This window comes from Caretta caretta, chromosome 6 (assembly GCF_965140235.1).
Source record: "Caretta caretta isolate rCarCar2 chromosome 6, rCarCar1.hap1, whole genome shotgun sequence".
Taxonomy (NCBI): domain Eukaryota; kingdom Metazoa; phylum Chordata; order Testudines; family Cheloniidae; genus Caretta; species Caretta caretta.
The window spans coordinates 107,947,897-107,970,775 of record NC_134211.1 but is presented as its reverse complement, the minus strand read 5'-3'; the positions used below and the strand labels follow the sequence as shown (position 1 = coordinate 107,970,775).

General features: G+C 40.1%; 1 protein-coding gene across 3 annotated transcripts in view; it reads right to left on the bottom strand.

Annotated features, from left to right (window-relative positions):
- Window positions 1-22,879, bottom strand: part of EML1 (EMAP like 1) — a 199,599-nt gene that overhangs the window by 1,713 nt on the left and 175,007 nt on the right. For all 3 annotated transcript variants that reach the window (XM_048855472.2, XM_048855471.2, XM_048855473.2), the window contains 9 exons: window positions 20,673-20,827; window positions 18,015-18,140; window positions 17,575-17,706; window positions 9,200-9,267; window positions 6,702-6,790; window positions 6,119-6,216; window positions 5,909-5,996; window positions 5,629-5,724; window positions 202-332 (listed from right to left, as the gene is read on the bottom strand). In XM_048855472.2, the coding sequence (XP_048711429.1) occupies window positions 202-332; window positions 5,629-5,724; window positions 5,909-5,996; window positions 6,119-6,216; window positions 6,702-6,790; window positions 9,200-9,267; window positions 17,575-17,706; window positions 18,015-18,140; window positions 20,673-20,827 (983 nt within the window). The remainder of the gene's footprint in view (window positions 1-201; window positions 333-5,628; window positions 5,725-5,908; window positions 5,997-6,118; window positions 6,217-6,701; window positions 6,791-9,199; window positions 9,268-17,574; window positions 17,707-18,014; window positions 18,141-20,672; window positions 20,828-22,879) is intronic.

Below are 22,879 nucleotides of genomic sequence, written 5' to 3'. Positions count from 1 at the left end.
TAAATAAAACTGTCACCTTATTTCTATCAATGAAGTCAGACTATTTTAAAATTCAGACTTCTATATTAAAGTGCCAATCCACACTTATACATATAAGTAGTCCCATTGATTTAACGTTGGGTTTTTTGACAGCAGAGGAACAAAATTTCCCATGTTTGTAAAGGTTTGCAAGATTGCACTCTATTAAAGTAAATATCTTACCCTAAATTGTGAACACGGATAAGAGAAGAGATGTACTTTGCCAAAATCATCCCCTGTTGATAGCAGTTTTCTCTCATGTGATCGACAGACAGCATTGATGTCTGTTCCATCTGAACCTTCTGGCCATACACCTGAAAACATGTAGTGACTAATTTAATATTTCTGCTACACATACAGAACAGAAATGTTAGTTAAATTTTTTGTTATGACATTAATGAAGAGGCCACCTGTTTAAAATCAACCAACCTCCAAATCCCTCAAAATTACTAGTGATTCAGGCTCTGACTCAGAAGACCAAATACTTAACTTTAAACATGTGCATAAGACCCAAAATCTGAATGGCAATGAAGCACATGCATTAGTCCTGTGCTGAACAAGGAGGATGTAAGCAGTGTTTTGCTGAACTGGGGCCTCAGCTGTGAGCCTTCAGGTATTATATCATAATATATGTGTACATAAGAGACAACAACAGGAGGTACAATTTTAAACTACTGCTTTTCCCCTTCCCTTCTCCACAATTTACAGATAATGAATGACTTCTTATATAGTTCACAGATAGGAGGCTTTTTAAAAAGGTACAGCCACCAGGTTCTCCTCACTCAAATTCATCCTAAAACCCCACCTGTGGTGTTTACAAGAATTATACCATTAAAAATAATAATAAAGTGACTAATGAACGATCAAGAAGATTTGAGCTTGTTATAACTGAATTATCACATGCTTTTGTTACGATAACCCTTCTTCCTCATCCCAGTCCCCTATTGCTTGTTGGTCTCACATATTATGTCACCTCTAAAATTAGATTGTAAGTTCTTCAGGGGAAGGATAAGGTTTTTGTGTTTGGTCTGTAAAACACTTGCATGCTTTTGTGTGCTGTAAAAATATAATAAAACAGGTTATGGAAAATTAAATTTTCTTTTTATACAGCATTGTGTATAGCTATTTGCTGCTTAAGTTTTTTAATGTTTTTTGTACTTTAGATTTGATCTACTCCCATACTCAGCATAGAGGTTGCTTAATCATTTGAGAGAGTCCAATGTTGTAGTCAGGGGTGGTTTTTTGTTTTGTTGAGCATTAAATTATTATGACATTCAGTGTTTAAGAGCAATTCCTCCCCCCCCCCCCACTTATAAATCTGCAATGACTTCAGATATACGGAAAGGAAGTGGTTTCATGTTTTTAATCACTGATATACATTTTATTCTGTATAGCATCTTTTATACAAACTCTCCCAAAACAGTTGAAAGGATTAATGTAAACAATATAATAACAAAGGAAAATACTGATTCCCCAAATTCAATTGACTTCAATGAGACTCTGTGCAGGAATATCCCTTTGCATGATCACGATGTAAAAAATAAATAAAGAGACATATGCAAAGGAAAAACAAATGTACTTTCTTCTGGGATAAAATTATGAACAAGGTTAAAGAAATTAAGTTAAGAAGTAGAGAAAAGCTGTTCTAGATGCTAGTACTGACAGAGAGAAAGCTTTTGCACCAACAGAGTCAAAACTATATTAAGATAGAGAGCTAGCTAAGGGGAGGAGAGTCTGTAAGACAGGCTGGATAGAGTTAATGGAGGAACTATAGTATAAAAACCATAGATGGCAGTTTTGAATCAAATCCTGAAGTGAACTGGCAACCAATGGAGTTAAGTGGGGGGGTGGGGGGGAACACAGTTATCATTTGTTGAGATACATGAAAAAGGCAGCAGATGATTTCTACAAAGCTGATATATACAACTATTACTTAGAGAATCCTCATTTTAAAATATGCATCATTTCGGAATATACGAGCCTTTGAAGCTAAGCACCAAGGCTCAGATTTTTAAAGCTATTTAGCCATTGTTGCACTCAGCATCGTAACACCTAACTGATATAGGAGCCTCAATCTCATTTTCAAAAAGGATTTAGGCACTTAGCCTACATTTCATCAACAGTTGAGGCTCCTAAATCAGTTAGCTGTTGCAATGCTGAGCGCAGCAACACCTAAATAGCTTTAAAAATCTGGACCTAAAACACTAAGGCCTGGTCTACACTACGGGTTTATGTCGAATTTAGCAGCGTTAAATTGAATTAACCCTGCACCCATCCACACAATGAAGCCATTTTGGTCGACATAAAGGTCTCTTAAAATCGCCGCTGTTTAACTGCCCTCCCTCCTCCCAATAGCCTCCTCACCCAGATGCCCAAAAACGTGGTGGGGGGAGGCTCCGGGCACCCAACCATTCCACCCCAGTGGACAGCCCAAGCAACAAAAGGCTGTCATTCAACAAGATTTGAAGTGGCCTTTTCCTTCCCTCCTACCTTCCTCGCACACCCCATGCGGCATACCTCGCACACCCCATGCGGCATACCTTATCTCCCTATTTTTAGAATCAATTAATAAAGAATACATTGTTTTTAAATGATAGTGACTTTATTTCCTTTGCAAGCAAGCTGTGATCGAAGCAGGGAGGGTGGGTGGCTTACAGGGAATTAGAGTCAACCAAGGGGGCGTGTTTTCATCAAGGAGAAACAAACAGAAGTGTCACACGGTACACTGGCCAGTCATGAAACTGGTTTTCAAAGCTTCTCTGATGCACAGCACTTCCTGCTGTGATCTTCTAATCGCCCTGGTGTCTGGCTGTGTGTATTCAGCAGCCGGGCAATTTGCCTCAACCTCCCACCCCGCCATAAACGTCTCCCCCTTACTCTCACAGAGATTGTGGAGCACACAGCAAGCAGCAATAACAATGGGAATACTGGTTTTGCTGAGGTCTGAGCAAGTCAGTAAACTGTGCCAGCGACCCTTTAAACGTCCAAATGCACATTCTACCACCATTCTGCACTTGCTCAGCCTATAGTTGAACAGCTCCTTACTACTGTCCAGGGTGCCTGTGTACGGCTTCATGAGCTAGGGCATGAAGGGGTAGGCTGGGTCCCCAAGGATAACTATAGGCATTTCAACATTCCCAACAGTTATTTTCTGGTCTGGGAAGTAAATCCCTTCCTGCAGCCTTTTAAACAGACCAGAGTTCCTGAAGACACGAGTGTCATGAACCTTTCCTGGCCATCCCAAGTTGATGTTGGTGAAATGTCCCTTGTGATCCACCAGTGCTTGCAGCACCATTGAAAAGTACCCCTTGTGGCTTATGTACTGGCTGCCCTGGTGGTCCGGTCCCAAGATAGGGATATGCGTTCCGTCTATAGCCCCACCACAGTTAAGGAATCTCATTGCAGCAAAGCCATCTAGTATGACCTGCACATTTCCCAGAGTCACTACCTTTGATAGCAACAGCTCAATGATTGTGTTGGCTACTTGCATCACAGCAACCCCCACAGTAGCTTTGCCCACTCCAAATTGATTACCAACTGACTGGTAGCTGTCTGGCGTTGCAAACTTCCACAGGGCTATTACCACTTGCTTCTCAACTGTGAGGGCTGCTCTCATCTTGGTATTCTTGCACTTCAGGGCAGGGGAATGCAAGTCACAAAGTTCCATGGAAGTGCCCTTACGCATGCGAAAGTTTCGGAGCCACTGGGAATCATCCAAAACCTGCAACACTATGCGGTCCCACCAGTCTGTGCTTGTTTCCCGGGCCCAGAATTGGCATTCCATGGCATAAGCCTGCCCCATTAACACCAGGATCTCCAAATTGCCGGGGACTGCGGTTTTAGAGAAATCTGTGTCCATGTCCTCATCGCTCTTGTCACCGCGCTGCCATTGCTTCCTTGCCTGGTTTTTCAGGTTCTGGTTCTGCATAAAGTGCATGATAATGCGCAACGTGTTTACAATGGTCATAACTGCTGCGGTGAGCTGAACGGACTCCATGCTTGCCGTGCTATGGCGTCTGCTTGGGCAATCCAGGGAAAAAGGCGCAAAATGATTGTCTGCCATTGCTTTCACAGAGGGAGGGTTGACTGACGACATTTACCCATAACCTGCGACAAATTTTTGGCCCCATTTTGGATAGCTACCCACAGTGCACCGCTCGGAATGTCGACGCTTGCCATGCACACCGCCGAATTAATGTGCTTTGTGTGGACACATGCACTCGACTTTATACAATCTGTTCCCAAAAATCGACTTCTGTAAAATCGGAGTAATTTCGTAGTTTAGACATACCCTAATAGTGTCAGAGACTCTCAAACCCTAGCCCTAAGAAGCTGAAATATATGTGGCGGCTGTCCATGCAGAGCGAATAATTTTGTCATCTCAGAATAATACACAGCCAGTCATCTTTGACTCGGTCTTCTCTCTAGACCTGCATGTCAAATGCATATCCAAATCTAGCCACTTCTTCCATGATGTTTCCAAAATTCAACATTTTCTTTCTGTCACTGTTCTAAAACTCTAGTTCAGGCTCTTGGCTGCAATCTCTTCCCTTTTCTGGGTCTCTCTCCAGCATGTTACCCACTCTGTTCCATTCAAAACTTGGCTGCTAGGATAATCTTTCTTGCCTGTTGCTCTGATCACATCACTTTTTTTTTTAAATCTTTGCACTGGTTTCCTGTTTCATCATACCAAGTTCAGTATCTTGTCCTCACCTTTTAAGACCCTTCACAACTGTTTGTACACACTTATCTCTTATTGTGTTATTCTACCACTTCCTCAGCTCCAATGATAACTGTCCTCATTTATCGAATTCTCCAACAACCGTCTCAAATGACTTCTTCCACGCTGCCCCTTACATGCAGAATGCCCTCCCTGAATTAATCTGTGAGGCAAGTACCTTCTTCTCCTTCAAATCCCTCCTCAAAACAAACCTGTTCTTTGAGGCCTACAAGAAAGCAGTCAACCACCAATGATGGTTGATAATAGGGGTTTATTTTGTTTATATGTAAAAAAAAAAATTACAACCCCCAAATCAATGAAACAAACCAAAACCGTCTGGAACTGGAACACCTTATTTTTGTTGAATTTGTCCTCCTTTTCCTTTCTCTTTTTGTTCATTTCACTCACTTCTTATGAATGTCTCAATTTACACTATCAGCTCTTTGGGGCAGGGACTGTCACTGTTTGTAAAGAACCGTGTACAATGGGACTGGATTGTACACTGTTTATACAGCATTTAACTCAATGGAACTTGATCCTGAATGGGGTCTTTGGTGCTGTAGGAATACAAATACATAAATGAAAATTCTCTAATTGTAAAACATGGCTTCTAAAAACAATTGTAATTTGTCATAGCAGGTAGCTTGTGATTGGTTTTCACTTGTGTTGCAAATTAATAATTGTATCTAAAGCTACCAAGAATATTAAATCAGAGGTCTCCTGGATCAAAATAGGAGGACGATGGTGATAAAAATTGTGCAACAGAAGTTTTATATTTGCACTTTGAAATCTGAATAGTAATGTTTCAAATAAAGATGACAGTCTGAATGTTAGCTAATTGGAAAAGCAAAGAATCATAAGTTTGTGAGAGGGAGAAAAAAACAACTTACCAAAAACATGGAATCCTAAAGTACAGGTGTAAGTAACCCATTCTATATCTCTAGTTGCCTCAACACTCACTACTTGTTTACAAGTAGAGGGGATCCCTACAGAAAGAGAAACAAATGATGACATTTTCAGTTTTTAAGCTGCATGGGAGTTGATTTAAGCTAAAAAGTAGCAACTAATTAAAATATATGTTCCAGCCTAGTGATTATATGATCAATTAAAAATTCATTAGCTATCCTACAATCAACTCTGCACAAAGCACAGAAAACCATTGTTACTCACAGTATAAGATTTCATAGTCCCCTGAATTGGACACAAGGTACTGTGAATTAACAGACCAGTCCAAGTGAGTAATGAAGCTGGAATGACCCTATGAAGAGAAGTGTATTGTATTAATTCCAGTAACATAGCATATCCCAGTATATTAATATGTACTATAAAGTATACATGCTTATTTGTTATTCGTGAATAAATAGTAAGGAGGTCACTTACTGAGCATTTGCCAATTCTACTATATTTTCTCCCATTTTCATTAACACCATATATATAGATACAGTTGTCATGGGAACCTATCGCCAAGAAGTTTCCATCTATAAAAAAGTGAATTATAATTATACCCACAATAAAGAATTAAACTAATCTATGAAGTTCTAGTGTGTCATGGACAATGGGCATTGTTCATAAAACTTTTATTAATAAATTTAAAAAAGCAATTTTCTTCTTCTCCTTGTTTGATGGAATACGATTCACTGCAAATAAAACAGCAGCTTTATATAGCAAATATTGAAGTTAAATCTCATAAGGAAACTGAGAAAAAAGCCAACCTGAACATGGTACTACATGCACATCTAAGTGAGAGAGCTGATTTCTGCTAAACATCAAGATCTGAAGGGGCAAACAACAGGAAATTAGAGTTAAAGCCTCTGGGTAAAATCCTGGCTCCATTGACTCAGGAGGCTGGATTTCAACTCATGTATTTATACCCAATTTAAACATATGTGAGGAATTTTAAAAATGAACCCTATATTGCATACAATCACTTCTTTTTTTAACAAGTAAGTAGAGTGTGTCAAACCTGGTGAATAACGCATTACAGACAGCTGTTCATTTCCATCTGTGTGTACAGTGACCAAATCTTTTGTTTCTGTGTCAAACACAAACCACCTGTTGTAAACACAGAAAAAGGCCAATAAATTGCTCAGTAAGGAATGCAAATCTACAGTAGTTTTAATCAACTGTTCATTATGTCAAAATAACAGTCTTCCATATGTTTTGCACTAAAAGGAAAAGAATAGGAAGGGGACATTTTCTGCGTTATTTGTAGCCAACTGAAAGTAACATTTTCAACAGTAGATAAACAGAATATCAATCAACTATTGAGGCAGATGTCTACATTCAGATTTTATTATCATTTTACAAATTGTCACTGGTTATATGCAAGTATGATTGATGTATACTTTCGTGTATCTTGTGTATCTTGGACCACATTCTTTAAGGCCCTTGTACAGTATTTGGACATTTAATTTAATTAAATGTAATTTAATTACATTTATATCTACTTTAAAGGCCAGAAAAGTGTAAAGGTGGCTTAGTGTTACTGAGAATCAGGACCACTATATATTAAATAAATAAAAATTAGATCATAATAAATCTCCTATGAGGTGGATTGGGGCTTTGTTATACATTGTTCTCTGGACATGTTTCTACAAATACTTACAACTATTTCACTTTGAAAATCTGCATTTCAATGCTGATTTCAGTTTATTAAGTATCAAAAATAAAGACTGCTCCCAAAACATCTCACTTTTATTTAGATATTAAGGCAGGGGTGGGCAAACTACGGCCCGCGGGCCGAATCCGGCCCGCCAGGTCTTTGGAACTGGCCTGCGGGATTGCCCCCTGTGGTGCCGCAGGCCCCGTGCTGCTCTCAGAAGTGGCCAGCACCACGTCCCTGTGGCGGGGCTGGGGAGGAAAAGAGGGCTCTGTGCATTGCCCTTGCCTCCAGGCACCGCCCCCTGCAGCTCCCATTGGCTGGGAAAGGGGAACCGCGGCCAATGGGAGCTTCAGGGAAGGTACCTGGAGGCATGGCAAGGGCAGCACGTGGAGCCCTGTGCCTCCCCCCACCCCAGGGGCTGTGCAGGGACTTGGTTCTGGCCACTTCCCAGAGCGGCGCCTCATGGGGCCAGGGCAGGCATGCAGCCTGCCACCCTGGAGCCACTTTAGGTAAGCAGCGCCGGGCTGGAGCCTGAACCCCTCCTGCACCCCACCCCCCAACTCCCTGCCCTAAGGCCCCTGCTGCACCCTGCACCCCTGCTGCACCCCAACTCCCTGCCTTAAGCTCCCTCCCGAAGTCCGCACCCCTCCTGCACCCCAACCCCCTTCCCTGAGCCCCCTCATATACCCCGCACCTCTCCTCTGCCCCAATCCCTTGCCCTGAGCCCGTTCCTGCACACTGCACCCCCTCCCACACCCTGCACTGCCTCCCGCACCCCAACCCGCTGCCCCGGCCCTGCATACAATTTCCCCACCCAGATGTGGCCCTCAGCCCAAAAAGTTTGCCCGCCCCTGTATTAAGGGAAACATAGAACCAAATAAATTTTGCTTCAATACTTACTAAAACCACGTGTCATCAAATAAAAAGTATTTTAGAATGAAGTGCAAATATTTTAAATATTAGGAGCAAAATTCTGCCCTCAGGTACCCTTGAAGGAAAGGAGGGTTTTGTACTTAAGGCACTTCAGAGTTCTGGGTTCATATCAAGGCTCCGCCACTGATTCCCTATGCGATTTTGCGTCACAGTTCCCTATATACAATGGGGGTAATACTTCTTTTCTCCCTCACCTGTCTCGTCTATTTAAGTTTTAAGCTCTCCTGGCAGACACTGTCTCTTTACTATCTATGTGCTTGTCCAGTGCCTAGCACAATGCAGCCTTCACCAAAATTTGGTTGGGGGCTCTGGACATTACTATGGTAAAAATAATAAAACAGCATGTTAAATTTTCAAGCAAATACCTTTTGTCTTCTCCTGTGCTGTCCCTCACATCTGAGGGGAAGAGCTCCCCATATAGATCCACAGAGCTACCTCATTATCATCCTTCAGAACCCTCCTGCAAACTCTCATTAGCTGTTATGCTAACAACAAAAAACAACAACAACTCCTGAGAATGGTTAGGCGGCTGGTGCACTGCCACCACCGCTTTTCATGCCTACCAGTGCTGCCTCATTGTTTCCCTGTTCTCCCCCATCCGTCTGACTGCATCCATCAGCTGCCTCATGTCTTACGCTTAGACTGTAAGCTCTTTGGGGCAGAGATAGGCTTTCTTTATCTGTATGTGTATAGTGTCAAACACAATGGGGTGCTGGACTAAGGTTGTTAGGCACTATAGCAATACAATAATAATAAACACCACCAACAATACCTTCAGCTCCTGTTGAATTCAACAGGAGGTGAGCATAGGCATCAGAGGGCAGAATTTGGTACTATTCGTTGGAGAAACAAGAATATCAACTTTGATTTGGTGAGATGGACAGATACCCACTGTTGATGGATACCCGCGCTTTTGTTCTTCTTACCTTCCAGTTAGTGTTCCTATTGCAACAACAGACCCTGAAGGATGAAAACCAGAAGACTGTGCTGGATCCTATAAGATTTCAAAGGAAGTATACATTTATAGCAAGAGACAGTAATAGTAAAAACACAATTAAAATTGCTTACTCAGTAACAAACTAAGCCCCCGCAGTCTTTGTGTAGAGTAAACTCCTCTTTTTATATTTGAGGAAAAAACTAGTACATTTGGAAATCCACTAAAAATTACCTAATGCAGTGTTTCCTGTATTCAGTGCCACACTGTTTTCCTTTGTGCACAGTCTAACCTAAGATCTATTTGGCAAATAATTTCAGATAAAAAAAAATTGAGAAAAAGTTGCTTCTCGACAAATCCCCAAAGGGGAAAGAGGTAAAATTAACTTAATAAATTATTCACCCAGTTCTAATTTAGTTATATAAATGTCTAATCAGTAGATGGTAGTTGTTTACTACCTGAGGGTTGAGCAAGCTGTTTATTTTACTGCTGCATATATCACATGGCATGGAGTGCTGCAGTGGCAAGTCCTGACTTTACCTCTAACAACGCCGAAGGTATCTTTGCAATACCCTGCCAGTTACAAGTCAGTGGAAGTTTGAGTTAAATAATGAACCTGGGTCTTTCACTTTGATGTCTGATATTACAACGTTTTCATTTGCATAAATGTTTAAGCATATTTGATACTATGTTGTTATTATGTATCTGGAGAACCACAATGTTTCACCTGCCATTATAATATCTGAAAAATATGAAAAGTAAGTAGTGGCTTACTATCTTTATGTCACAATCTACAAAGAATGAGCTGTAGAATTCTACAGATTAGAGAAGAAAACTGAAGCATATAGTGGTTAAATGTTTTGGCAGATTTTTGTCATGTCATGTCAAAATTAACATGTATATGAAAGAGCTAAACAGGGAATAAAATAATAGTACCTCAAAAAACCCACATAATTTATTCATATTTTTATATTCTAGTCATTGCTCATACTGGAGTGAGTATGGCAGACCTGCTAACAGGTTTATCAGTTTGTAATTGCCTTGCCTGTCGTGGCTGGTTCTAAAGAGATTCTCTTTACTTTTAAGAGGCAGAGAGACCTATGTTTTTGCAACTTACAAACAAAATCATATGGATATTGGTAGCTAATATCTGTTGTTTCTATATTTATGTAGTCAAATCATTATAGTAGCCCAAGTGTGCTCAATTTTTCAAGGTTCCTATGACCCAAACAAATGAGCAAATTCTGTGGTATTAAATTCTCCCTTACAAAAAACATGAGTTTAAATAAAGATTTTAATTTCAACAACACACTGCTGGTGAACCATAGTAACAAGAGTATTAAGACAGTCATTGTTATATAGTTCTTTCTAACACAAACAGGCAATAGTATCAAATGAAAGATTTATCCACTCCAGGTAAGAAGCTGAAATTCTGCTTTAATCAAGCAAAGAGTATTGGGATGACTGCCTTATCTTTATAAAAATTTGGCTAGATGGATTTATTTTTATGAGTTCTTGATTTCAATAGACTAAGTTGCTGTTATAGTTAAAATGTACCTCTCTCTCAAAAATCAAAATGACTAGCATGGATTTTCATCTCTCCAGTAATAAGAAAAATAATACTTATTTATTTAGTGCTTTATACCCTCAAAGGCCTGTCTGACTATTAAATTAATTCTAGCATTTACTCATAAATTAGCCAAACCCTTAATCCTACTTTTGAGATGAGAGCAAAAAATAAACTAAGCTGTATCATGGATTGATCCTCACTCGTCTCTTTTCAGAACAAGGTTAGAAGGTTAAGGAGCTGGTTTGATAGCTAGTGGAACTTGCTGCGCTTCAGAGAGCTCTGAGGAAGAACTTCATCTTGCTAACAGACTACTCAATAGATTATTATGGTGGTACGTTATAATATTCTATTGTCCTTCGCCATCAATACAATGACTTCTAAATGCCCCCTTTTTCAAAATGGGCTCTAAAAAAGGATATTCAGTAAAATTTTAAGTCGTTTCACCATGTTAGACCTATTTAATATTCTCATTTGATCTTTTTCTCAAAACAAGAACAAGCAGCTCAAATATACTAACAGTAATCACCAACCTTTTACTGATATATATATAAAAAATACAAGTATATTTTTATACTCAACAGAGTGAGGTATGAGGCACACAGAGTGAGGTATGAGGCACACATCAATATATTCAACTGAATACATGCAGTGACTTACTGATACAATGCTGACATACATTAAAAATACATATGTAGAGAGACCTCATGGATCCACTCTCCACTTCATTATACGTATACAAGTCTTACTAGTGTTATACCACAATGTAAAGAGTTTTTAAATTATTACTATGTGCCATTTCTATATCAATTTAAGTCTGGTTTGAAGTCTGATAAGACCAGAGAGGGGTATATGTTAATATCTTAATAGCCCAGGTCATAGTACAAATCAACTTTAACTTCTCTTAAGGGACTACTAAAATCTATTTCTTCACATTCCTGCACACTCCACTACAACAGGAAGCTTGTTTCCGAAGTTTATTCTTCTTCAAAATGCAAAATCAAAGGCTTAGGTGCCAGTTGTAGCATATATTTCCTTAGAACAGGTTTTCCAGAATCCTCTGTTTTGGTAGTTTGATTTGTAATTGGTCGTGACTTTTTAAAAATACGTTATCACAGTAAGTAAGTTTTTACCTAAAGTATATTGATTAATTTTTTGCCTCTAGGTTACAACCCAACACAATTTCATGTGAGCAATAAGAATTTTGTCTCTCTCAAGAATAACTGTACTGTATCTGTCATTTTGATTTGGCCACTCCAAGGGCCACCTCCAGAGAAGCTTATTTTAAATCTTTGGAAATTCTCTTTCCATGACAAGTACATTAAACAATACAATAATCAGAAAGGTAGGGAACATGTAATGCCACTGTCATACCTAGAAGGTCTCCATCCTATCTCTCACAATGATTAGCTTTTGATTTTTAAAATCTGGACTGCCACTCTCCTTTTTAAATGGCTTGTTTCTAAGCTTATCTAGTACAGGCCAATTTGTCTTTATCTCCCAGGCACTGAACTGTAAACTTTCTGCAGTGTCCTAGTTCTCACAAGTGTAAAAACAGCTGATATGGTCTCTCCAATCAAGGCTGAAGCTTCCCCTGCCAACATAAATTTAGGTTTAATAATCTGAAAACTTATGATCTTGGTCAGACTAAATTCTAACTTCCACCAAGTGAATGTGACTCAGCAAGTGTATGTTACTTGAATGGGATCCTGTGTGATGTGCTGTGGCTGAGATTTCAGTGTTAAATGTTCTTTAAACTGAGGCATACCACAGCTGTAATAAACACTCTTCATGTCATCAGACCAGATCCAACATATGCAAAATGATGTTTGTCAATACTCTCATTAGCTTAAACTGTGTTATGTAGTCTAGAAAGATACACAAATGTTATCATGCACAATTGTATAATGAAGAGTTCCAATACATTATGAAAATCTGCAAAATTCAAGTAATATTATTTAATATGTTGTATAGAAAACATTTGAAAGAAAATAAATATGTCACGGTGAAGCACCTGGTACCCTAGACAAAGGGAAAGACATGCCCGGAAACTGGCATCACAGTATTGGATAGGCCAGAACCTCACTGCAGACATGGTCAGCAATGTACATATACTTTATGAAGGGACTATCTGGGTACTGAACTGCTACCTTGAAACAACAAGTGAAAACACCTGTTCAACCAAGTCTTCATGTCTCCAGGCAATGTCTCTGAGAAGTTGCATGTAGTAATAAAATTGACTTTTTGAAGACCAAACTAAAACCACACAATTTATGAGTGTGAGAAGGATGCATCTGTAGCATCTCTTACAAGGTATACTACTGTAAAAAAAAAAAAAAAAAATCAGAAAAACAAAGCCATTCTGCAACAGCCACCTAGAGACAAAAGCCATTTTTCTGAACTAATGAAAAATTATTGCTTATGAAATAGGAACTTATCAAGCAGCAATGCCTCTTCTGTTAGTTTTTCCTCATCAGTCGAGGAAAAAATAGATTCCATTGCAAAGGAAAAGGGAGCAGATCCTTTCCCACAAAGAGCCAGGAAGTCAGTGTTCATGCTTCCACACATGTTCCTGCACTCCTGTATGTCTGAAGGGATATTTACTCTAAGAAATTTATAAATGCTCCATTTGTAGGAAAGTGATTTAGTTGAGTCAGAGGGCCAAATTCAGATCTGGTGTACATGTGTGTAACTGCTTTGGCTTCAGTAGAGTTAAACCTGTTAACAACAGGTCTGAATTTATCTCAGAGTCTTTAGACCAACTATTTGTAGAATTGTTAAGTGACTAAAAAGTAACACATCATGGAGATGGCATTGGTAGTAGAGCCAGTCCTAGGTTATGTAGGGTCTTATGTGAAGTACATTATTCAGATCCTCATTCAGTTTTCTCCCTAGTCACATGAATCCATCGAGATTGCTGACCAGTATACCAGGAGTTAAACAAATGAAAAGGGGAAAGCAGCCAATAAGAAAAGATCTTCAGCACTTGCTTTCTAGTCTGTGACTCCATATTACAGGAGGATGGGATAGGAACAGATAAAGTGAGAAAAGTGAGGAAGGAGACCAGCTGCCTTCCCCCTCCCCACCCCAGGGAATCTGTAGACAGTCCACTCTAAAACTCAAGCTGTCAGCTGTTTGGAGGGTGGGATAGATGTGTAGGGCCCTATCAGATCACACTGGTAACAAGGGTCTACAGTAGATACCACTTAGTACTAGTCTAGGAACATTATGGAACTACAGCACAACTGGCAACATACAAATACGTGTTTCCCTTTTGGGCTCAATTCCAGAACCACCGGAGCCAGACATATGGTCTTTCATTCCAGCCAGTTGATGTGTTACAGTTTTTTGACAGATCAATTTCTCAGTACAGATAATCATCAAAGGTACATACTGACCAGTTATTTTTGCCAAGTAAGTGATAGTTATAGCTTGAAGTGGTGGTCTGAAGGATCTATATCTCTTAAAGTCTCCCAAAGAGTTAGAAATTACTAAAATGTATTGCTGGATTACTAGATGTTGACCATGTATTACAACAGTCCTGAGCCTTAAAAAGAACTAGGAGCTAGAAAGCACATTAGCAAACTTGAACAGATCTAGTGCAGTGTAATTGAAGAATGGCTGACGCAGTACAGAAGCAACAGACAGAAATCACTAATTCATCATAATTAAGGAAGCAAAGGCTCTGAATCTAAAGTAAGTACATGGACAGGATGACTAGAGCCAATACATGTAGGCTGCAGGTCCAGGGAAGCTCAGAATCTGTATTCAAAGTACCACTTTTAACACTTGTTACAGATGTTCAAGGGCTTTTGGGTATGTCTATACCAGAAATGTAAGTCAAGCTGTTATTAAGTCAGCTTACAGCCACCGCAGTAATTACTGCAGTTGTGCATGTCCACACTACCCTCTTAGAGTCAGTGGTGCGCGCCCTCACCAGGAGCGCTTCCACCGATCTAAGAAGGCCAGTGTAGGGAGCTGAAAGCCCAGTCTCTCAGCTCCACTGGCAGCTCCCTGCCAGGAACCCAGCTGCCCCACAGGCTTGCAGGCTCCTGGTGGGCTGACCCTCCCCTCTGCTCCCCATTTTCCGTCAGGAGCAAGGGAAGCCACCCAGGGCTTCTCCCCTCCCCGTACCTCTTTGGGAGCCGGGGGAAGCAGCCTGGGGCTTCTTGCCCCCGGGAGCGATCTCTGAAGCCACTGGGGCTTCTTGCCACAGTTCCCAGCTGGGAGTGGGGGTCCAGCCACCCAGATAGCCAGGAGAGCTGGGGGCAGCTGGGCTCTAGCTGCCTGGCTTTCTTGTCAATTTTACATCCTGATGATGTAAGGGATACTACATTGCCCTAACTACACAACATAAGCCTTATGTCTCTCATGGAGGTGGAGTTATTATGTCGGTGAAGTAGGGCTCTTAGGGCTTGTCTACATTACCTGCTGGATCGAGGGGCCACAATCAATCCAGCGGGGGTCGATTTATCGCATCCGCCGAGCGCTCTCCTGTCAACTCCGGTACTCCACCAGGGCAAGAGGCGCAGGCAGAGTCGACGGGAGAGCACCAGCGCTAGACTAACCGCAGTGAAGACACCATGGTAAGTAGATGTAAATATGTCGACTTCAGCTACGTGAATAACTGAAGTTGTGTAACTTAGATCAATCTCCCCCCCAGTGTAGACCAGGCCTTACATCGGTGTGAGGAAGGCTGTAGTGTAGACACTGACGTAATTAAGTCAACATAAGCTGCCTTATATTGACCTGTGTAGTGTAGACCAGCTCTTTGTTAATGGGGTAGTTTTCACTTGAGAGCTTGGGTGGCTGATGGAGAATCCATGCCAGATTTTTTTAATTTACTTTATATGTTACTGTTGAACTTTTCCCCTTTATGGAAGGTGTTACAGATATGGCCATTTCCTGCCATGTCACTAAAAAACCTTAGTGTCTTAAGGTTACGTATTCGTGTGGTCCTGGAACGGGATTGTATATAACCTTTGGGGGAAGATGTGATGTGAGGGCTGGGAGTTCAAAGGACATACTGAAAATTTTGCAGCCAAAATGGACTTTTGGGACAATAACTGTTAAGTGGATTTCCTGGGATACGCTAGGGAGAGGTTAATGCAAATTACCCAACTCCATTTATGCAAACACCTAGCACATTGAAGCTACACTCTGAGGGGAGGGTCTTTGTCTGCTGTTTACCGGTCACCAAAGACCAAGATCAAAGGCTCCAAGCTGTATAAAGAAACAGCTTCTTTACCTGCCTTCGTTATGGTTCTGAATCTAAGACAGTTATGAACTTGTAATCACAGGGAAAACCCAGTTGTAGGTTTTGAGGGACTGACACCTCCCAGAGCCCAAGGCTGGAGTTGGGGTAATCTCTGGTAAGCTTTATAGCATGTGTGTAGGTTCTTTTATTGTTTTTAACATGTTTTTTTCTGTAACGCTTTCACCTTAAGAATAAATGTGCTCATTTATAAAGGACTGTGTGGTAATTTATAACTGCTGGCAATTGCTTTGTTCATAGTCTTCGGAGAGAAAGCAAAGAGCAGATGCTGGCCTTTTAGGCCGTCTGGCTTGCTGGGAATATCACAGTGTAAATCAGAAAGCTGTGCAGCCTTACCACCCTGGTCAGAATGCAGAGAGACATGGGTCTCTGCCCAAGAGAGGTGATAGCTGGGATCCAGTAATCTTTAAGTGGGTGCCCTAGGTGGATCATGGAGGGGGAATGCAAGTGTAATTGCCCTGACCTGTGAAAGAGGGCAAGCAGGGAAAATTGAGAAGTAGCTTAAGTCACCACATGACATTATATGGCTCATATGAAGAATCTACTCACTGTTTACTGTAAAAAGAGGATTATAAATACAGACTACTGGTGGGTTTCCATAGCTGAGGAGCAGAATCTTTAGCTTGTGTCCTATAAACAGCACTAACCTCCCTTTAGTGATATCTTATCTATCTAGATAGTTGAAAAGGAAACAAGCTATACCAGGCATTAAAAAAGGACTAAATCAGTACCTATTTCTTCTTTTAAGTGCTCAAAAACAGATACATTATAACATAACTAATATGAGTTCCCAAATTCAGAATTAGGTGACCTAACTTATATGTACAAGTAAGAAATTTAGACCTTGCATTAATATACTCCCTCAATATCCATATAACAAAAGTTGCATACCAGAGAGGGGAGGAGGGTAGAAATGAGCCTGAAGACTTAGGGCTTGTCTACACAATGGGGTAATGTGTGCTATAGGGGTGTGATTTCTAAAGTGCACTAACATGTTGTGGCATTAACTGATCTGTGTAGGTCCTGCTGCTGTGTACTAAACATTCTTTAGTGCACTTAGCATTACGTAGCAGGGTCTACACAGACCAAGTAATGTGCAACACGTCAGTGAGCTTTAGAAATCACACCCCCATAGTGTGCATTGCTGCTCCATATAGACAAGTAATTATTTAGGCTGTGTACATCTGCCACTTCTCAAAAATGATAAAAGGCCAAATGTCTGCCAGTTTCAGTTTTGTGACTTTCTTCTGAATAAAATAAGTGCCTAAAGCACAGTATACTTTTTGTATTATACAGCAGCCAAGTTAGCTTTGGGTTAGAGAAAGGGTCAGTGGTTTAGAATATTTGGCTTAACACTGCTACAGGTTTTAGAATTATACAAACATTTTCAAAAAGTTAAATTATATACTATCTCACTGATTCTTCCCCTCCCATTATAATCTAACAAAAACATTTTAAAAAAAATTAACTTATTTGAAAACCTTTATTCCATGAAAGAGAAGAGTGTGAGCTTAATAGTATATACCTCTATAATTTTGTTCCAGACAGGACGATGACTGGTAGCATCCCAGAGGGTAATGTGTTTGTCATGTCCACAAGTGAAAAACTGAGGTTTAGAGGGATGGATGGCTAGTCCCCATAGCTCATCAGTGTGACCCTATACAAATACAAACAAACTTTCTTCAGATGATGGACAATAACATCCAAGTTAATGAACCTTTAATGAAGTTTAATTCTTTCCCAATTAACATGATTAAAATTAGCTTACTGTATAAATAAGCCTTCAGAAATTCTGCTCAGTTTGGATATGTACTAATTTTATCAGATTCTTTATTGCTGAAGTCACTGTGCTAGTAAATTAATTAAATAGTTCTGTATTTTCCTAACATTAGACAAGTTCTATTATTGCACTTACATATTTTAAAACATTAATGCTTTTTATTAGTTTGCAAGGAAACAGCTCACCTGGGTAATTGGAAAAAAGTCTCCTGATAGAGTGCCTTGCAGAACAAAGTTCCTAGTAGTGCCTATCAATACAACATCACCTTTCCCTTCTGCTACTGTTCTTATCGGACCAAACTGCTCTGGAATCTGTGATCATAATAGATAAATGGACTGGTAAATGGATAAGTGGACTCAGATGGTACAAAATGGTTTCTCAAGTGTTAATTTGTTTTTTTTTAAGTATTTATTTCAAGATATACAGCCTTACAAATAGATTTTTTTAAAGCAGTCACACAGCTCTGAGTGTTGTCAAATACAGGGCTATACAATTTAATATAAAATAATATAGGACACCATAGGGCAGATCCTCAGCTGGTGCAAATTGTCATAGCTCCACTGACTTCAACAGAGCTATGGTAATTTATATAACACTACACAAAAAGGCATCTACACTAATGGGACAAAAAATCTGCACAACTAAAACCAAGTAAGTCAGCAAATGAAAACGTTATGTTTCTTATAGCAGTTAATTCAGCCACATTTTATAAACTATGAAACATTAATATTGGATCAAGTCTTTTTGTATACAAAATCCTTTTCTTTTTTAAAGAAATTAAAAATCACTAAGCTGTTCTTGGAGGTACTGACAGGTTCTGCATAAGTTCTGTATAGCATCTATTGCTTCTGTAAGTGTGCACTCCTTTAATTGCACCCAACTTTCAGCTTCCTAGAAGACGCCAGTGCAATCGGGTGCGTAGAACTCAACAGTGTGGAAAATGTGAATAGAATAAGTGATTTAATAATAAGCCATTATAAAAAAAACATTATGGGGGGGACTGACTGAGAATAACTGAGCAGGAAGTCTGACCATTTTCAGTGGTCAAAGTCAGGGAAAGCCCAACAGCTGGTGTTTCTTACTTGATGTAGAAAACTGACACACTACCCAAGTTGCCAATGCATGTGCAATGCCTCTACAGTATCTAGTACAGTAACTCCTCACTTAAAGTCGTCCCGGTTAACGTTGTTTCGTTGTTACGTTGCTGATCAATTAGGGAACATGCTTGTTTAAAGTTGTGCAATGCTCCCTTATAACGTCATTTGGCAGCCGCCTGCTTTGTCCACTGCTTGCAAAAAGAGCAGCCCATTGCACCCAGCTGGTGGGGACTTGGAACAAAGCTTGGACTGGCAGCCCCCCATCAGCTCCCCGTTCCCCTAAGTTCCCTGTGCGGCAGCTGCCCAGCAGGCTATCAATTGCCAGCAGTTCAGCTGTCCCTCCCCCCACTGCCATGTGCTGCTCCTGCCCTCTGCCTTGGAGCTGCTCTCCAGAGCCTCCTGATTCCTGAGCTGGGTGGGAGGGCTAATATCAGGGTGGCCCCCTCCCCCCTGCTCCTGCACCTCGCTTACCCCACCTTCCATAGAGTAGGGGGGACACACGACAGGGCTCAGGATGGAGGGAGCTTCCTGGCAGCAGCTGCCGTCCCAGCTTGCTGATTAACTTAAAAAGGCAGTGTACGTAAGAGTGGGGTCAGCGAACTTAAAGGGGCAATGTGCATCTCTCTCTCACACACACAGTGTGTGTCTCTGTCTGCCATGCTGTCTCCCCTCTCTCCATTCATGCTGCCTTGTAGAGTGTGAGGCTACATTAACAACAATGAGGGCTTGAGGGCTCAGCCAATTGCTAGTTCATCATTTAGCAGTAAGGCATCCCCTGTGAAATATCCCACCTCAACTTCACCACCTCAACCAAAATTCACAATCGTCATCGCTGTGTACCAGTATTAAGCTGTGTACCAGTATTAAATTGTTTGTTTAAAACTTATACTGTGTGTGTGTGTGTGTGTGTGTGTGTGTGTGTGTGTGTGTGTGTGTGTATATATATATATATATATATATATATATAATATAGTCTTTTGTCTGGTGAAAAAAATTTCCCTGGAACCTAACCCCCCCATTTATATTAATTCTTATGGGGAAATTGGATTTGCTTAACATCATTTCGCTTAAAATCTCATTTTTCAGGAACATAACTACAATGTTAAGTGAGGCGTTACTGTACAGTTCACCCACCAGAATATACAGTTTTCCTTTGATCATGCTTTCTACACAATGTCTAAAGGATCACATAACTTTGTTTGCTTTTTCAGATGTAACAAATGTACTCACTGGGACTATTCCCATATAAAGTTTGAATTTGCAAATTCCTACATGATGGCTGAAGAAATTTTTGTTAAACAATGTTAAAATTCACTGCTGGACTAAGACCAAGCAAGGAAAGTGATAAAAACCATCATCACCACCATCATGGTTTTGGAAAATAAAAAAGTGTGAAAGTAGTGTAGTATTTACTATTGCCAAGCACTGTAATAACCTGAAATTAAAAAATGCCTGTCACTATTAATAATTTGACAAAGAAGGGCAGAATTAATATAAGCAAAATTTCATTAGGAGCTTTCCTACCAACTAATGGATGTATTAAATTAAAAAAAGGTTCTTTAACAAATCAGTTAATGTATCATTTTAATGATAAGAATCATATTCTGTTTATTGATTTGACTGGGACTGCCACAGAATGAGGAGTCCTAAACAAGAGTACTGATTTAGGGAGCACCGTTCATAAGAAAGTTCTTTTTAATTTTCCATTTAAAGTAATAAGTAAAATTTAAAGATCAGTAATATCACCTCAGTCTTGTGAAGTTTTTGATAATTCCCATTCCAAGATATTAATTTTCTGTCTTTTCCACCTCCTGATACCAGTGTACCATCTCGCAGCATACAAAGTGCAAAAATACCACCCTCATGGGCTCCTTGAAGTGCATAGCTTATTCTATTTGTACCTAGACATATGGAGAAAAGAGGTTATTACTGAAATATTTATTTCATTGGATCATTTTTACTTTATTTTTCACTGCACCCTCAAGTCTGGAGTTATAGTCAATGGTTATATGTGTCATAGCTCGAAGAGTAAATCTCTTAGTGGCATAAACCCAACTACATTGACTTACAGGTTTTACTTGCAACTGAGAATCACAATGATTGTGAACAACAAGGAGAAAATATTAACAATTCCATTATTTAAACTTGCATTTTCCAACCAACTTTTTTTTAAGCAATCCTTACTTCTTAAAAAAGTGAGAGGCCAATATAAGTTAAGAAACTGATATTGTTTGTTTGCTTTTTAATCATTTTTATTTTAACTGCAGATAAATTGAATTTGTTTGGATCACAACATTCTTTTCTGTTTCCTGTTTCTAGGGGGGGAAAAGCCTTCAACTTAGGATATTACAAGCAGATGGACGCAATACTTGCCTTCAAACAGCAGCAAAAGTCAGAAAATCTTCAGCACAGAGATGGGGAAGAAAAGAACACCTGTGCCTGTCTCCAAAAGAATTGGCCAGGTGAGGCAGTCTTTCCAAGGGCAAGTATTCCCCCTGCTACTACCATCTCCTCCCACCACCCAAAAAAGATTTAAAATTGTCTGTGGGGGAAGAAGAATACTGCCGGCCATAGGAGAAACTAGTGGGCCAACGAACATGAACTCAAACTGATCTCCTGAGCACTGCACTGCTCTGCAAAGCCACTGGCTGCTGCCCACCCACCTGTTTACCCCTGCTCCCTTTCCAACCGCACAAAAAGATAGCTGGGAGGAAGGGAGAGGAAACAGCTGTGTAGTTCCTAGCCCAGACCGTCTAACTCCATTTGGAGTGGATGGGTGTCAAATCTCTTGCTTTGTGGTATGATTGGTGGGGATCTGAGGAAAGAGAAGAGAGAGAAAGGAGCTGACCTACAATACTATTTCCTCTGTCTTCCCCAACAGCAGTACAAAGTGCCTGTGAGGAACAGAAGTAGAAGCAGAGATGGGATGACCAACAGCACTCAGGTGGGCAACGCTCTACAAGAGTAGATCATTGGGACTTCAGTTCATACTACCTTGCCTGAGGATTTCACCAACACTTCCTCCCCTACAGAGCTGATTTTCAGTATCTTGGGAGATGGAACAGAGGTGCCTATGACCCATATCCCATCTCCCTTTGCCAGTAGACCCTTTTGGGGGAGTCTCCTAACCCCATTACCCCCCCAACAGTAAATATCCTTAGGGTATTTTTGCTGTTTGTCTTCATGCAAATGCTGCTGCCTGAAGCCTAAGACAATGGCTTTTCTTTATAGAAATCACAAAAACAGAGAATTAGTGAGGGACCATGAAGCTATCCACAATTGTTTTCTTAAAAATCTGAGCCACTCCGTTTAACTCTCACATTTTATTAGAGAATGAAATTGATGGAGGTGGTGTTTCTTTTGTTAAAACTGTAGATTCAAATTAATCAATAGAGCAGCAGCATATTGTCATTTTTAGTTGTTCTAACAGTTCTATTATAAAAGCACTGGAACTTTTTCAAGCCTACTGTTATTGTGACACTTCAAATAATCTGTCAAAGGCTTTTTGTTAATTTTTAAGGGACCTGCTCTCCTATCAATACACAGGCATAACTTCAGTAGTACATGTGATCACCATAAGGAAACTAGACCTATAGTGTTCATACTGTAGCTTGTAGTTATTTTGATTAAATAAAATAACTTTTTCTGCCACTTCTCCTATTTGTCAGTAGTATCCATAACACTCTGCATAGAAGTTTGTTTTTATTTTCATCTAGGGCTCTGCAATTTAACACTTGACTACAGAAAGCACATTACATTTCAGCTGGGTGCTATGACTGCCAAACATACAGTTGCTAAAACCTGGGAACAGAAAATCAAATTCTGTGTGATTAGACTTTGGCAGAGGCCCCCAGAGAAGTCAAGTTTATCCTTGTTAAAAATGTAGTAATTTTTGCCTAAAATTTCACAGCAACACCTTTAAAAAACTGTTACTTACCTTACAGTAACTATTG